We start from the raw sequence: 15894 nt of genomic DNA, 5'->3' as shown, positions 1-15894 counted from the left end.
GCTCGAGTTCAACAAATATTTGACGAGCCGAGTTCAAGCTCAATTTTTTAAGCTCGACTCCTCAACTAATTCTAAATAAACAAACTTGAACATTCAAAAGCTGGGCTTGGCTGGGCTCGGCTCAGCCCGGCTCGGCCCATTTACAGTCCTACTAATAATGGGGTGTTTGGCAAGTTGCTTTTTTAGTTTTTCTGATTAAAATAGTTAATAAAGATAAAATATGTCAAAATAACTAATAAGACAAAATGTCACATTTAAATATAATTATTTTATTTTTTTCTCTAATAATCATCAAATCAATTATAAAAAAAAAAAAAAAAACCAACAAACTTTCCAAACACAGTCTTTTTAATTAAGTTAAAATAATTGCATGACATTTTGATCCACAACAATGTCATAATCATTTTTATTATTATTATTATTATTACGTTTTGGAAGATTAGGAAAATACTAGAGGTCCCAAATTTTCTACCAAATAAATGACCAAATGTCTCACATGGGTGTGGGGCCCACAAAATTGCGGACCCCACACCCATGTGAGACATTTGGTCATTTGTTTGGTAGAAAATTTGGTGACCCTAGCATTACTCGGAAGATTAATGGTACGGATTGTCCGTTTATGATTGTGCTGGATGATTTTGGTTTTTGTAGTCTATGATTTTTTCACCTTATGTTTTTGCTTTGGAGACGATTGCCTAGTTTGGGAAATTACATGGCAAGGATCTGTACCAGGGTGGACAAAACTTGGACTTGGCCGGGCTTGAACTAATTGTAAGGCCTCGTTTGACAACAGGTTATTTTAATTAATTAGTCAAAAAGTTATTAAATTAGTTAAAAAGTCAACAATTCATACCAAAAAGTCAAAGATTCTCTTTTCTCTCTACTTTTGGCACATCTTTTCGTAATTAGCCAAAAAGTCATTCCAAACATACAAGTTTTTTTCACCTACCTTTTTAGCCAAATAACCAAAAAGTTACTAAATTAGCCTGTTCCCAAACGAGGCCTAGGGTATAAATTTGGTCCAAGTCGGAGTCCAAAATTTGGCTTGGCCCAATTTACTTGGGTCTGGGTTGACTCATGTCGGGCTGTGCGGGTCTCTGTCAAAATTAGGACTGTGCCAGGTCTATCTATGGACTAAAAAATTAGGCTCATGCTTATAGGGTATTTGGGCTTTAGGCGAGACGGAGGGTCAGGCTTGGGCCTGGGTGAGTCAGGGGAAAAAAAAATTCCTATTTTTTTCACCAAAATTTTATTCTTTTCTACCAAAAATGACACCGGACCTTGGATCGGGCATTGAGCAGGCCAGACGGCCGGATTCAATGGTCGGGTTGAACAGGGCTTCAACATGACGGCCCAAGCCCAAGGTCCTAGACTGAGCTCAGGACTACGCCTAACTAGACCAAGTCCACCATGGGTCACAGGCAGGTCGTAAGCCATTTTTACACCTCCTAGTAAGAGGATATGTAGGGGATTTTATTTACACTTAAAAAATTATTAAGTATTCTTAATTTTTCAATATATTCTGTTCAATTATTTAGGGTTTTATGTTACTCTCAATTATGGGTGCTCAGCGGATATTTCGATCCGTTCAAATCAATCGAACTGAATCACTGCATTTTGGACGGATGCGTGATAACGAGTAGACAATTGTGGATTGGTTTTTTTTTCAATCTATCTAGTTTTGGATGGATGATGAATTTAAGATTCATTTGCTCGCAACCGAACCGCCAAACCACAAGCACCTCAAGTAATTTGTAAGACTTTGTGTTTTCAATTTGTTTAGATATTCTGATTGTATTTTCAATTAAAAAAAGAGTTTAAAGAATATTCTGTTGTGTTTTCAATTTATTTTCAATTTGGAAATCCTTTTATCAAGTGATAAGTGTTGATATTTGGTATTTTTTTTTTAATAATATAAGGTTTAATTTTGTCATTTTAAAAAAAAATCAAATTAAATAGTTTTTGAATAAAAAAAAGTAATGAAATAGTTCTGATAATGCATGGTTTTCTTATATGTATTTATTATTGGTATTTGATAATTTACTTGATAATCTTTTGGTTATGTTGAGTTGGGTTGTTATCCAAAAAAAATGTTGACAAGTTGTTGTATTATGTTCAAAATTTGTAAAGTTTAAACCGCCAAACCGATTCGCATCCATCCGCCAAGTAGGCGGACAGACGCGGATTGATTTTTTCCCCAACTGCAACCGAACCACGAGCACCCCTATTCTCAGTACACTATATAATTATTATTTTTTTTAAAAATTACTCTTCAAGGTATACCCAAACAAGAACAAAGTCATTATGTTTGGATTTACAATGCTAAACTATATTGTTCATTTTAGACTTCTAGATCCATACATGTTGACTTTGTTTTGCTGAACAAAATGAATTTGTTTGGATCTGAAAGTCTGAACAACAATGACGTTAAACAAGCTAAATATTTGTTTTTAGATTTTAAAAAAAAAACAAAAATTCAAAGATAGTATCTTTATACTTATGTGAAGGAAAATTATATACAAGCTTACTTTTTAGACTCATTTTCTAGGACCAGTAATGTGTCAAGAAAATGATTGTTTGATAATCAGATAATAAATAAGAGAGAGAGAGAGAGAGAGAGAGAGTTGACAAGATATTTTAATAGAGTGCCATATCACTGGATCTAGAAAGTAGATATAATTTTTTTGACTTGAATTGCAATACTAGTATGTAAATACTTACCTCATCTTCAATGGATTGTTTCAAAAAATAATTTTGATTATTATTTATATCTATTATTTGATTTTGTTCAATTCTTCTTCCATTCGTAAGCAAAAAAAAAAAAAAAAAAAAAAAAACAATAATACTAACGATAATAGTAAGTTTTGGTGGAGTGGTTTGGAGTTTTGGAGTAAGTAAGAAGAAGAAAAGAAAACAATTAAAACTTGGGAAAGAAGATGAAGAATACGCATATGTAATTAGGGTGTACCATAAAAAAAAAATTTATTTTAAGGTTTAATATATATTATTCTTATTAATAAATTTTCATTGATATAATATTAATCAGGTGTACTAAATAATTTTTGAGTGTAAATAAAATTCTTCCAATATGTGTCATCTTAAGTATAATCTGACTTGACATTGGATTTAATCTATTTATTTCATATTTAATATTAAAGAAATTTCAAATCTAAGTTCACCCACTTATGAGCAATTACTTTTTTATTTTTTGTATTAAATTATTTAAATACTTTTACTTATTATTTAAATTTAAAACGTTAACAAAATTGAATGATAAAATAAATATGATTTTTAACAAATATTTTAATTTAAATCCTAAAAAAAAGTATATATATTCATCTTTTATATTTTTTATACTTTATTTTATAACTAAAATAATATAAAATTATAATTAATATTTTATAAATAGACAAATTAAGCTAAATTAACTTAGAACTCCTTGCCTCAAACTTTTAACTTAAATATTAAATTAAATAAATACAAAATCTCAACCACCTCGATCACACGGGCACAATAACTTTTTCAAGCTCCAAAGATACCAAACTCGCTTGGACGTAGATGGGTCATGGGGCCAATGGCCACCCATGTGGACGTTTCCTTATGGAGAATTCTATGAAAATTCTACATGCTTATGGATAATTCCTAACTGCAACAATCAGGTGTAGCCACATTGCTAAATGCCTTTTGATGACCCTCGATACGCGGCTTGAGTGGCACTTTGATTCGAAACTAGGGGGCAATATAGTAATCAAATAATGGCAAGACTGAAATTAAAGGATTGTTTGGAATGATGTAAATAAATATATTTTTTTAATTTTTTATAAAAAAATAAAGAGATAATATATTTTAAATAAGTACATTTATTAAAATAAATAGGTTTATTTAGGCCTCGTTTCGGAACATGTTATTTTAATAATTTTTTTATTTTTTACTAAAAGATATATAAAAAAATAAAAAGTCTGATGTGATAATTTATAGTAATTTTTTAATATTTTAGTTAAAACTGAAAGTTATCAAACAAAACCTTAATTTATGTGAAAAAAAATACTTAAACTAGATATTTTAGTTAAAAAAATACTTAAAGTTGCCAAACAACACCTTGAAACGGAAAATCAAACACTTCGGCCCCAAGAAAGCGATGTGGAGAGAGGCGAAGATTCGGGTGACACGTGCCGAAATATTTGGCTGCCCAAAGGGCCATAGCTCCACTAGAATCTCACCACATCATCACTTCATTAAAATAATAATAAGGGTTTATTACATTTTATATTCTTAAGCTATCATTATATTATCTATATAGTTTACAAACTATCAATTATGTCTATCAAGTTGCTAAACTATCGATTCGTTTAGGAAGTGGGTTAATTTTTTAGTTTTTTAAATTTTTTGGTTATTTTAATTTGGGGTTAAAAAATTTTCATTTGAGAAGAACTTTTGGCTTTTTTAACTTTTTATAAGAAAAAGAATATAATGATTATGGGTTAGATGTAATGTTTTGTGCTAAAAAGCTTATTTTATTTTTTGTGGCTATTTTAACAAAAAAAAAAAAAAGCCCCAAATCCTTTTTCCCAAATGTGCCCTATATAAATCAAAATTTGTTTTTAATCTTTAAAATATTGATTGAATCGATTATCATTTGGGAAAAACTTTTTACCTTGACTTTTTATATTATTTTTTTTTTGGCTAATTTAGAACATTTTGGCTTTTTTAATATTTTTAATTTTTTTTGAGAGAAAAAATAAAATAATTATGATTTGGATGTAATATTTATCTTATTTAGCATATTTTGTCTTTTTATTTTTATTTTTATTTTTTTAATCCTAACTCAAAACCAACTCACTTGCCAAATGAGGACAAACTATTTAATTTAAATCTATTTAGTGTCTAAAAAAATTATAAAAATAAAATATAAATAAATTAATAAAATACCGCTAGTTAAAATTTTATTTTAAAAAAATTTAAAATTTTTATTCTATCTTTGAAAAATGGTATCAGTTCTTATGGTGAATTTCCTTTATAGCGGTAAAGGTAATTTATCTATAATATTTTCTTACTTATCCTCAATGACTACGTGCTTGCCTTTTTCTAGTATTATATGTCAAATGTCGTTTATAATTTCCAATTGATTGTTTTTAAGATTTTTCTTAAGTTTTTTTTTTTACTTAATTAATACATTATTTTGATCTATTATTAGTTGTAACGAATTATTATTATTTAAATTATCTAATTGTACTTCTTCAATATATCTAATATTCATATAGTTTATTGACAAGATTGTAAAACCAGACTTTAATATTATTTAAATGCAGAACGAAATAAAAACGTCTGTTATAGACAAAATAAAATTTAAAATTTTATAAAATAAAATCTTAATTAAGGAGGTGTTTTACTAATTTATAATATTTATGGGAATATATTTTATTTTTATAATATTTTTATAATTAAATAAGTTTAAATTAAATATTTTAAGAATTTAATAGATGCAATTGATAATTTAGAAATTAAATAAATTTTAATTTATAATTTTGGGACTAAATAAATAAATTAACGATCTTTTAGGGTAGAAATGTAATAAACTTAATAACGAAGTAACGTGTTTTTTTAATTTTTATTTTAAGAAATATCTAGAGAAGGCTATAAGTATCTCTCGCAGCTAGCTCTGAAGAGGATTGTCGATTCACGTGAAAAAAAGCATCCCAAAACCAGCATAGCAGAAGAACAAGAGCCAAAATCACACCAGAACGAAGAGAAGAACAACACAGAAGAAGAAACCCTAGTTTTCGTAGCAGAGAAGAGAGACAAGCTCGGAATATTTTGCATCAGAAGGACGTTTTTCGTCGCACATGTCTGAAAACACTGAAAGGTTGGTTGATTTCATTGTTCACAATGTTTATAATTGTATAAATCTTTAGTATATTTAAATGTATGCATGTGTGATTGTGTGCTCGTGATCTTTGTCTTTTGATGAATTTATTTTTTCTTTGTGATGAATCTTTAATTTGAATAGGTTAATTTTTATTTTTACAAGATTGATTGGGTTTTGGAACTAGGGTTACGTGTGATTTTTCTGATTGATTATAAAAATTTGAGTGTTTATGACTATAGAATAGAAATGATTTGTGTGATTCTGCAACTGGAAATTTGGTATGTTATCATTTCTTGGAGTTCTTAGGAAATTTCTCGTGGTTGCTTGGTTTCTGAGAAAATGAAAAGGAAAAAAAAAACGTGGATATTTTAATTACTTGGTTACCAAGCAAACTAAGACCTCCAATACACTTGCCTCTTGAATAGGGTTTTAGTTATCTGAAAGCAACTTGGAAGGAATTTGAAGTTGGCTTCATTTTCTTTTCTTGAATCCTACTCTCTGTGCAACCAAACAGTTGGCTGAATGTACTCATTTTTGTATTCAAGTTTCCATGGTATGAGAGAGAGTAAAATTTTGGTTCTCAGTTTTTTTTTTTTTTTTTGGGTGAATAGTTTTTATTGGTTTTTGATCAACTATAGGATCTTTTTTTTAGGTGAATTAGTTTTTTTTGGGTTCTCAGTTTTATTGGTTTTTTTTTTTTTTTTTTGGGTGAATAGTTTTATTGGTTTTTGATAAACTATAGGATCTTTATTTTTTTGGGTATGGGTTTTTTTTTTTTGGGGGGGGGTGGATGCTATAATGTGGTCAAGTTTCAGGGGTACTCTGTTGAATTCGACTTCTAAACAATAGTGTTTATTTATCAAATTGTTGTCCATTGACTAGATTCTTGGAGAACTGTCTTGGAGTCTTGCTTGTTCATTTTGAATCAGTTCATATAGCTATGCTACATATAAATTCCTATTTGTTTCGAAATTTGTCAAAGCATTATTTATCTTGTTTACAGGATTACAAACTTGACTTTTGTGCCTTGGATTATTATTACAGAAAGAGGAAGTCAAGGAGTAGGCGGGATGGATCCGAATCTGTAGCAGAAACCTTAGCTAAGTGGAAAGAATACAATAAGAGACTTGATCCTTTGGCTGACAGTCCAAAGCCAGTGTGTAAAGTTCAGGCCAAGGGATCTAGAAAAGGATGTATGAAGGGTAAAGGAGGTCCAGAGAACACGTATTGTAATTACAGAGGTGTTAGGCAGAGGACATGGGGTAAATGGGTTGCCGAAATTCGGCAGCCAGACAGGGGTCGGAGGCTATGGTTAGGTACCTTCCCCACTGCCCTTGAAGCTGCTCTTGTCTATGATGAAGCAGCAAAAATAATGTATGGTCCACGCGCGCACCTCAACTTTCCAAATGGTGGCTTCTCGAGTGAATCTTCCAAGGAATCTGCATCCCTGCCAAGTACATCAGTTTCCAACTCCACAACAACTTCGAGCCACTCTGATGATTTGAAGGTGAAACTCAATGCTCTTAAGGTCCCGCATGAGGATGGTGAAAGTGAATCACAAATTGATTGCAACAGGCCTTTTACAGACTATGAAGTTGGTACCTCAATGAGTGTGGTGAAGGAGGAAGTAAAGGAGAAGCCAGTGAATTACAGAGGGAAGGAAGAGCCAACGGATTTTAATGGGAAAACAGACTATGAAGTTAGAACCCCAATGAGTGTGGCGAAGGAGGAAGCAAAGGAGGAGCCTGTGAATTTTAATGGGAAGGAAGATCCAGCGGATTTTAATGGGAAATCTGAATACAGACTAAGTTATTTGCTAAATTTCTCTGAGGATGAGATGTTTGATGTGGGTGACCTAATGGGTATTCTAGACTCTGATTATGAATCAGAGCCTGTGCATGATTCTGGCAATGTTGGATGTGCTAACTACAGTAATTTGCAAGATGAAAAGCCCTCAGATTTATCACATCAGTTGCAGAATCCAGATGCAAAGTTGCTCGGTAGTTTGCAGCATATGGAGCAGGCACCTGCAGGAGTGGATTATGGTTTTGATTTCTCAAGGTCAGACGGAGGCGAGGAGAACTACAATTTTGCCTCGAATGATTTGGGTTTTTCTGATTTGGATTTTAATTTGGATCTTTAAGGATTGTGCTGGTTATGCAAATCTGCAACCTGAAAGATGATAATGCAACCATACATCCATCCAGGCAGTGTTTATCGGGGTCTTGAATTGGAACTGTTTTTCTTTTTTCTCTCAAGTGCATGTTTGATGGTCCTTGAATATTTTGTTTTTGGTACTGACTCCTCTCTCTATTCTGGGAGCTAACAAGAATGATGGGCTGATTCACTATAGTTTATTAGATTGGAGAATTAAGTTGTTATATTTACCAACCCACCTTAGTGGGATTGGTTGGTGATAACAATGAGTGGCATTAGTTTTGAATAGGAATGCTCATTCTTTTATGTAAATATGAGAAGTGAAAATTGAATTGTTTTGATTAGGAATGTTTCATTCTTTTATGTAAATTTGAAGGGTTCAGTTGCAAGCCTTTGTATATAATTCAAGTCTTGTTTGAGTCCATGTACTCTTTTCATTTTCAAGTCTTTCTATACACTGTTCTGTAACATCATGTCCTTTGAAAGCTTAAAGATGGTTTGGTTTCTTTCTGATAACTTTCTTTTGGGTTGGGTTTTTTGAAGGAGCAAGGATCCTCGGCCGCCGTTTTCGGCAGCCGTTCCATCAGCCCCCCAAAACGACGTCGTTTTGGGGGTTTTTTGATTTTTTTTCTTTTCTTCTTCCTCGTCGAGCTCGACAGAACCAGAGGGGAGGTGAGGGGAGGGGAAGGAGAGAGAGGGGGAGGGGAGGGGAAGAAGAGCCGCCGGTGGGCCGGACTGGAGGGGGCCATAACCAGTGGGGGAGGAGGAGGAGGAGGTGGAGGAGACGGCGGTGCGGCGGTGCTGCGACGGCCGGCGGCGAGGCGACGAGCTGCGACGGCGACGATCGGACCTCCCACTCCCTCCTCCCTCTTCTCCCCCTCCCCTCCCCTCCCCTCTCCTCTGGTTTTGGATCATCGAAGAGAGAGAGAGAGAAAACAAGAAGGAAAAAAAAAAAAAAAAAAAAAACCCCAAAACGACGTCGTTTTGGGGGCTGCCGGGTAGGGCGGCCGATGATCCAAATTCTTTGAAGTCTTTTGTATTTCAATTGCCTATCAATTCTGCAATTTCTTTCAAGGTTTTCTTGAACATAAGTATGTGATTGAGACATTGTATGTTACAGGATGTGATGTTTTCTTTCTGATATTTTTCTTTTGGGTTGTGTTTTTTTTTTAAGTCTTATGTATTTTGAATAGCCATTAAAGCTGTGATTTCTTTCAATGTTTTCTTGAAAACAAGTACGTGATTGGGACATTGATATCCATTCAACAAACACAGTGTGTGTAATAAAGAGACACTATTTAGGGGTCTGTTAAAGTTTTTGTTTCTTGTGTTTTATTTTTTAAATTGTTAACAAAATCTCTTTTAATAAATTATCTATGTTTTTACAAAAATGGAATTGATTTTAAACTTTTTGAAACTTTTGAAAATAACAATATATATATATATTTTTAAAACAAATTTTACTCAATTTTCTCACTCCCACCCCCTGCTGCCATCCATCACTTTAGGCCATTGGCCAATTGACTTCTAGCGACCTTTAACCGCTCTTCAGTGATCTCCTTTGACCACTTCACATGATTTTTTGTGACACTCCGGCCGCCATTTATGGCCACTCTCCACCACCAACTACCACATTTGACAACTCACCAAACACGTTTGTTTTATTTTTATTTTCAAAATGTTTGTGTATGTTAAATAATTTTTTTATTCTGATATTTTATAAAAAAAATAAAAACCTATTTGTTACTTTATGAAAAAATTACAACGTTATTTCCGTGGGGCCAAGACGACAATTTCTTGTGTCTTTGACATGGATGACCCCAAATGTCCCATATAAAGGGTCATTTGAAAACTTTTATAAAAAAAATTAAAAATCAGCTTTTAACTCATTATAGTTATATCACCTCTTATATAAAAAAAAATTAAAAATCAACTTTTAATCATTTTCTCAAAACACTCCAAAGTGCAAATGAATGTCCGATTGAACTAGTCAAATAAATTAATGTCATGTTTGGCTATTGAATTGCTAGGGAAAGGAAACAAAAAGGAGATCATAATACTATGATTTCCATTGGTAATCTTCTTAGACAATGTAGTGTTTTGGAAAGATAGTAAAAAGTTAATTTTTTGATTTTTTTTTGTAGGTTTTTGGCTTTTTTAGTGTAAAAAAGTAGAGAAATGATATAACCTAGAAAAACTAAAAAATCAAAAAATTGACTTTTTACCAACTTGCCAAAACGTAACTATTTTAATAAGTTATTTTAGTAGGTTAAAATAATTGTGTTTGGAAATAGAATTAGATTTTTTTACATATGATAATTGTGAGAAAAAAAAGTGAAATTATTTTGGATTTGATGTGATATTTTGTATCATTAATTATTTTAGTCTATTTTATCTTTTAGTGATATTTTAGTTCAAAAAGCCAAAAAAAGCCTATTGTCATTAGGTGGTTGAAAGAATGAACAACGCAATTAATGCGTTTTGTAATTTTTCTTGAAAAATTATGTAAATAATACTACGTTATATTTTAATGGGTTACTTACACTAAAACACTCTCAATTATTAACGAATATCAATTTTTCATCTTCATCTAAGAATTTGTATAGTTTGACTCTCTTAACTATAAAAATTTATCACTGTTTTTTATCTTTCCAAAAAAATTCCAAAAGGAATATATTTATACGATCAATATATACATATTTATAAATGATAAACGTAAAATGATATTATTAATAATTGAGAGGAACTTGTTGTAATTAACCCTACTTTAATCTACCTAATAATTTTCTTATATGTAGTGGGAGAACATTGGATATGTCGTTTAATATGGGAGAAATTATTGGGCTTGGGCTTGAGTTCTTAGAAGATCATATCTAGATAAAAATAAAAATGTTATGAATTCATCTTTATCAATTCATAATTTACTTTGAATGTATTTATATGACAGAGATTAAATTTATGAAATATGAGGTCTATAAATAAAATGAATTTGAATCATTGATTTTTTTGTTTTGAATAAACTTTGACTTCACAAGTCTAAATTTATAGTGTTGTTGATATAAAAACTAGTTGAAATCAATTTGCATTGTGCCATGCACATAATGAATTAAACTAGTGGTTGAAAAACACAATACATGTGTAATTTAAATAAGTAAAACTAAAATAATATATTTATTATCTATTGTATGCTACTTTTTTTTTTTTTTTTTTTTCGTGTTGTATGTTATTTAAGTGGTAAGAATTTTCTTTAGTTGACTAAGGTTTGAGTCTCACTCCTGCCATCTTTTTTTTTTTTTTTTTTTGTTAAATAGAAAAATAAGGGACACAAAAGAGAAGATTTGAACAACAAATCCAGTTTTCACAATATAATAGCATACTATAGATAGATAGATAGATACTAAACATAGAATTTTTTTTAAAAAAAAAAACTACTAAATTGTATATTTTAAATTTTGCACTAATAATATGATTTATACTAAATTATAAGGTTTTTACATAATTATAAAATAAATATTTAAATTTGATTATAATAAAATCCCTAATTTATAATAAAAACTAAAATTTTAATATAAACACTTCAAATTATGGTTTTTTTTCCCTCTCTCTTAAGTGACATTTTATATGAATAATGTATTAAGTGCATTTAATTGCACACAAATATATAATCGAAAATTAATTTTAATTTTTAAGTTAGAGATATTTGATTTATCACCAAATAGTTAAACCTAATTTTAATGAAGAAACTTATCATTAAATTCTTAATTTTTAAAGTTAAGTACTTAAGATTGTTACTACAACTAATTTTTATCAAAACATACTAAAACTATATGTTAGCCCTCGTTTGGAATGGGCTAACTTAACTTGACTTTTTGACTATTTAAGTCTGATTAAAAAAGTTATATTTGAAATAAATTTTGACTTTTTTTTTTGTAGTTGATTTGATGGTTGTGATAAAAAATATGAGATGATTATAATTTAAATGTAACATTTTATTTATTGGCTAAATTAGCCTATTTTGTCTTTATTAGTTAATTTAATCAAAATAGCTCATATCAAATGAAACCTTCAATTTGGCAAAGTGATGTATAATAATCTTTATGCTTACTTTATTTAATTTTTTTTTTTTTTTTTTTGGAACGAATCTTTATGCTTATTTAGGATAGGATTGACTTGGATTTTGTTTAAATGAATGGATATAAATTATTTTAATAATTTTTTATTTTTTTATAAAAAGATATGTAAAAAAATAAAAAGAATGATATGGCGATATGTAATAACTTTTTAACTTTTTGATTTTTTCATTAAGATATTTCAGATCCTCTCCATTTCATATAAAGAACAGAGGTCTTCATTTCGTTATTAATGACTGTCAAAATTCATATCAATAACTATTTATTTAAAATTAAAAAATGCTTAAGTTAAATTTTAAAAATTATCATTACTTGATAGTTAGATTTTGAATTTTTATCATTTGTTGGAACCTTATATTATTAAAATATCAAGGGTGCAAAGTTAATTTATGCTAATTTAATTTCACAAAAAATAGTTTTGTTTTGGAAATGCGATTCCAATCAGAAAATTTTAAAACTCATAACCAAATACACAGTTGTTTTGGAAAGTTAGTAAAAAGCTAACTTTTGGCTTTTTACCAAACTTTTTGACTTTTTTGAAAGTGATTTGGGAAGTTGGTAAAAAATTGACTTTTTGGTTTTTAGTTTAATATTTATTTATGGTGTCAAATCAAATTAAAATGACCAAAATACCCTTACCTAACATAAGAGATTTATTTTTTTTATTTTTTTTCATAGGCTTTAATTTGTAATTTTAGGACTGCATTTTTGGCACTTCCCAAAAGGATTTTGTTGCATTTTTGGCAGCCACGTTTTTGGACTATGTTCCCAAAATGGCACTCAAAACAATTCAACAACTATTTTCAAAACTCATAACTAAAACACAACTTAAAACTCAATTCAAATTTTTTTTTTCAAAACTCATAACTAAATTCTTTTTAAAACTCAATTTTACAAAAGAAAAAAAAAATAAACATTTTTTTTAAAAATTATTTTTAGAATCATGATTTGAGCGTGGAGTTGTGTTTTGAGTTATGAATTTTTAGTTGAGTTTTGGAAAAAGAAAATTTGTTTGGTTCTGAGTTTTGAAAAAAGTTTTGAGCTGTATTTTGAGTTTTGAGTTGTATTTTCAAATTTTTTGGATTTATTTTTTTAAAATATTTAAAATTTTCTTAATTTTATTTTTTAAGGTAAATATTTTTATTGTAAATATTTATTTATTTATTAATTTTAATGTGCATTGTATTTCATATATTTGCACGTTGTATTTTTTTTAAAATATTTTACTTTATAAATATGTTAATATTTTAAATATTCATACTTTTTTTTTAAAAATTAAAAAAAAATTTAAATCGCCATATATATAAATCATAACAAATTATTTAGCCAAAGCTTAAGAAAATAAAATAAAAAAATATTTTTCAAAAAATAAAAAAATAATAATAAATTATTTTTCTTCAAAACAAAAAAATAATTTTAAAAAACAAAATAAAAAATATTTTTTTGAATTTTTTTTAATACAATTTTGAATTGAGTTTTAAGTTATGTATTTGGCTATGAGTTTTGAAAATAGTTTTTGAATTGAGTTTTGAGTTATGTGTTTGGTTATGATTTGAGTGTGGAGTTGTGCTTTGAGTTTAAAATATTAAAAAATTAAAAAATTAAAATATTTTTTAAAAATTAAAATAAAATAAAATATCTACAATTAAAAATATTTAAAATAAAAATTATATATTTAAAATTTCAAAAATAATTTTTTCTTAAACATTTTTAAATATTTAAAAATAAATAAATCTAAAAAATTTCAAAATACAACTCAAAACTATTTTCAAAACTCATTACCAAAATTTAATTTTTTTTTCAAAACTCAACTCATAATTCTACACTTTAAGCGCAACTTCACACTTAAATTATGATTCTAAAACTAAGCCAAACGGACCCAAAATGTTTAACTCATTTTTCAATTGAATAATAACCAAAAGAAAAATGGGTAAACTACCGATAAGTCCTAATAGTTAGACTTAATTCTCATTAAGTCCTGTTGAAAATAAGTCTTAATAAAGTTGTCGCTAAAAATAATTTTTTTGTGATAATTTTTTACATACGTCGCTAAAAATTAATAATTAGTGACTTTTTTTGTCATAATTTTTATAAATTATCATTAAAATTTATAATTAATGATTTTTTTATAACAAAATTTTTTCATAAAACTTATTAAATAATAAATCTACTTATTAGAAACTACACGGAACTACGCGAAGAAAAAAATACTCATATAGTCAAGGGAATCATCAATGATCGATCTTTACCAAAGGCAAAAGTTGACTATTTTTTTATTTATTATGAGAGTTGCATCTAATTTGCCGTAATTATTATCATATTTGTAATTAATTTTTATTGTGATTGAACAAAAAAAAAGATTTTACTAAATTTAAGAAAATAAGTTTAATATCAAGTTGCAAATTTGTTGGGATAAATTCATCAAACCTAAGCCTAAGCATTTATGTCAGTAAAAAAAATGTTTGATTTTTTTTTTTCTTCTTTAATTCAAAAGATTATTTTTTTGTAAGGATTTTTTACAGGACGCTATGGAATAGTATTATATGCACTAATTAATTACAAACTAGTGTATCAATTAATGATGTGGCATAATTTAAAAGATTTTTGGTATTTGTAATGTAATTAATGAGTGGTATCGATAATAATATCATAACTAATGTTAGTATACTAATTAATACACTAATTGATGCATGTAGCACCACCGTTTAAAATGAGTATATTCAAAGGAAATTTAATAAATTTCTATATCATTCAATGACAGTATAATAAAATTTAACTTTTTTGTAAACAATTTTAAAGGAGTGTGAATTAATGCATTACACATATTTTGAGAAGTATGTTAAAGGTCAGTTTTTTGGATTATTTTGATTTTTTTTAAAAAATGTATAAAAAAATAGATAGATAATGTCACTTAAAAAAATTAAAAAACTAATAAGCTGACTTTTAACTTAGAGAGTCTTGCTCAACACTTTTATGACAATTTTTCTTTTTTGTTTTAAAAAATTTAAATCTTATTTATGACATTAAAACTGCTGAATTATTATTTTTAGATAGTAGAAGGGCTAGACCCAATATATGTATATATATATATATATATTAAAACAGCTGACTTTAGAAGGAGCAAAATAAAGAAAATTTGAAATTTTTGTCCACGTCAACAAAATGCATAGAACAATGAAGTTTGGAAGAATTATATAAAAAATTAGACAGAATCAATAATAACTGGAAACATCTTAGTAGATAGAGAAAAAGAAAGCAAAAGTAATTCTGTAGTAACATCTATGACACATGTATTTTCAAATTTAATTCATCCTTAAGTTTTTGTTTGAAAATAAATTATTTTAATAACTTTTTAATTTTTTATGCAAAGATATAAAAAAAAAATAGAGAAATTGATGAGACAACTTATAATGACTTTTTGACTAAAATATGCAGTTGTCAAACTAGACCTACCTAAAGAATGAGCATAATTAAAGAAAATTTAAGATAGCGTTTGATTTTATTTTGAAATCATGATTCTGATCAAAAAATTACAAAACTCTTTTCAAAAATCATAACCAAACACTTAATTTAAAACTCTTTTAAAAAATCATAATCAAACTTTTTTTAAAACTCTTTTCAAAACTTTATTTTTAAACGCGTAAATTACACTGACACCTCCTGAGATTTGGTCCAATTACATCTCACCCTTGACATTCTAGAAATTACATTCCCATCCTTGTGGTTAATAGTCTTATTTCA

The 15894-nt window shown here is 28.3% G+C and overlaps 1 protein-coding gene across 2 annotated transcripts; it reads left to right on the top strand.

Annotated features, from left to right (window-relative positions):
* Nucleotides 1-5626: 5626 nt before the first annotated feature.
* On the top strand, nt 5627-8445 carry LOC114311656 (dehydration-responsive element-binding protein 2C). Of its 2 annotated transcripts, none has more exons than XM_028257783.2 (2): nt 5627-5863; nt 6911-8445. In XM_028257783.2, exons 1-2 carry the CDS (start codon nt 5844-5846, stop codon nt 8007-8009), a joined length of 1119 nt encoding a protein of 372 aa, XP_028113584.2. In that variant the 5' UTR covers nt 5627-5843; the 3' UTR covers nt 8010-8445. The 2 variants fall into 2 exon arrangements, with proteins under 2 accessions (XP_028113584.2, XP_028113585.2); XM_028257784.2 differs by having other exon boundaries at nt 5650-5863; nt 6870-8445.
* The last annotated feature ends 7449 nt before the right edge of the window (nt 8446-15894 follow it).

This window comes from Camellia sinensis, chromosome 1, assembly GCF_055761805.1.
Source record: "Camellia sinensis isolate YWXY chromosome 1, ASM5576180v1, whole genome shotgun sequence".
Taxonomy (NCBI): Eukaryota; Viridiplantae; Streptophyta; class Magnoliopsida; order Ericales; family Theaceae; genus Camellia; species Camellia sinensis.
The sequence above is the reverse complement of the archived record's forward strand: the minus strand, read 5'-3'. Positions and strand labels throughout refer to the sequence as shown.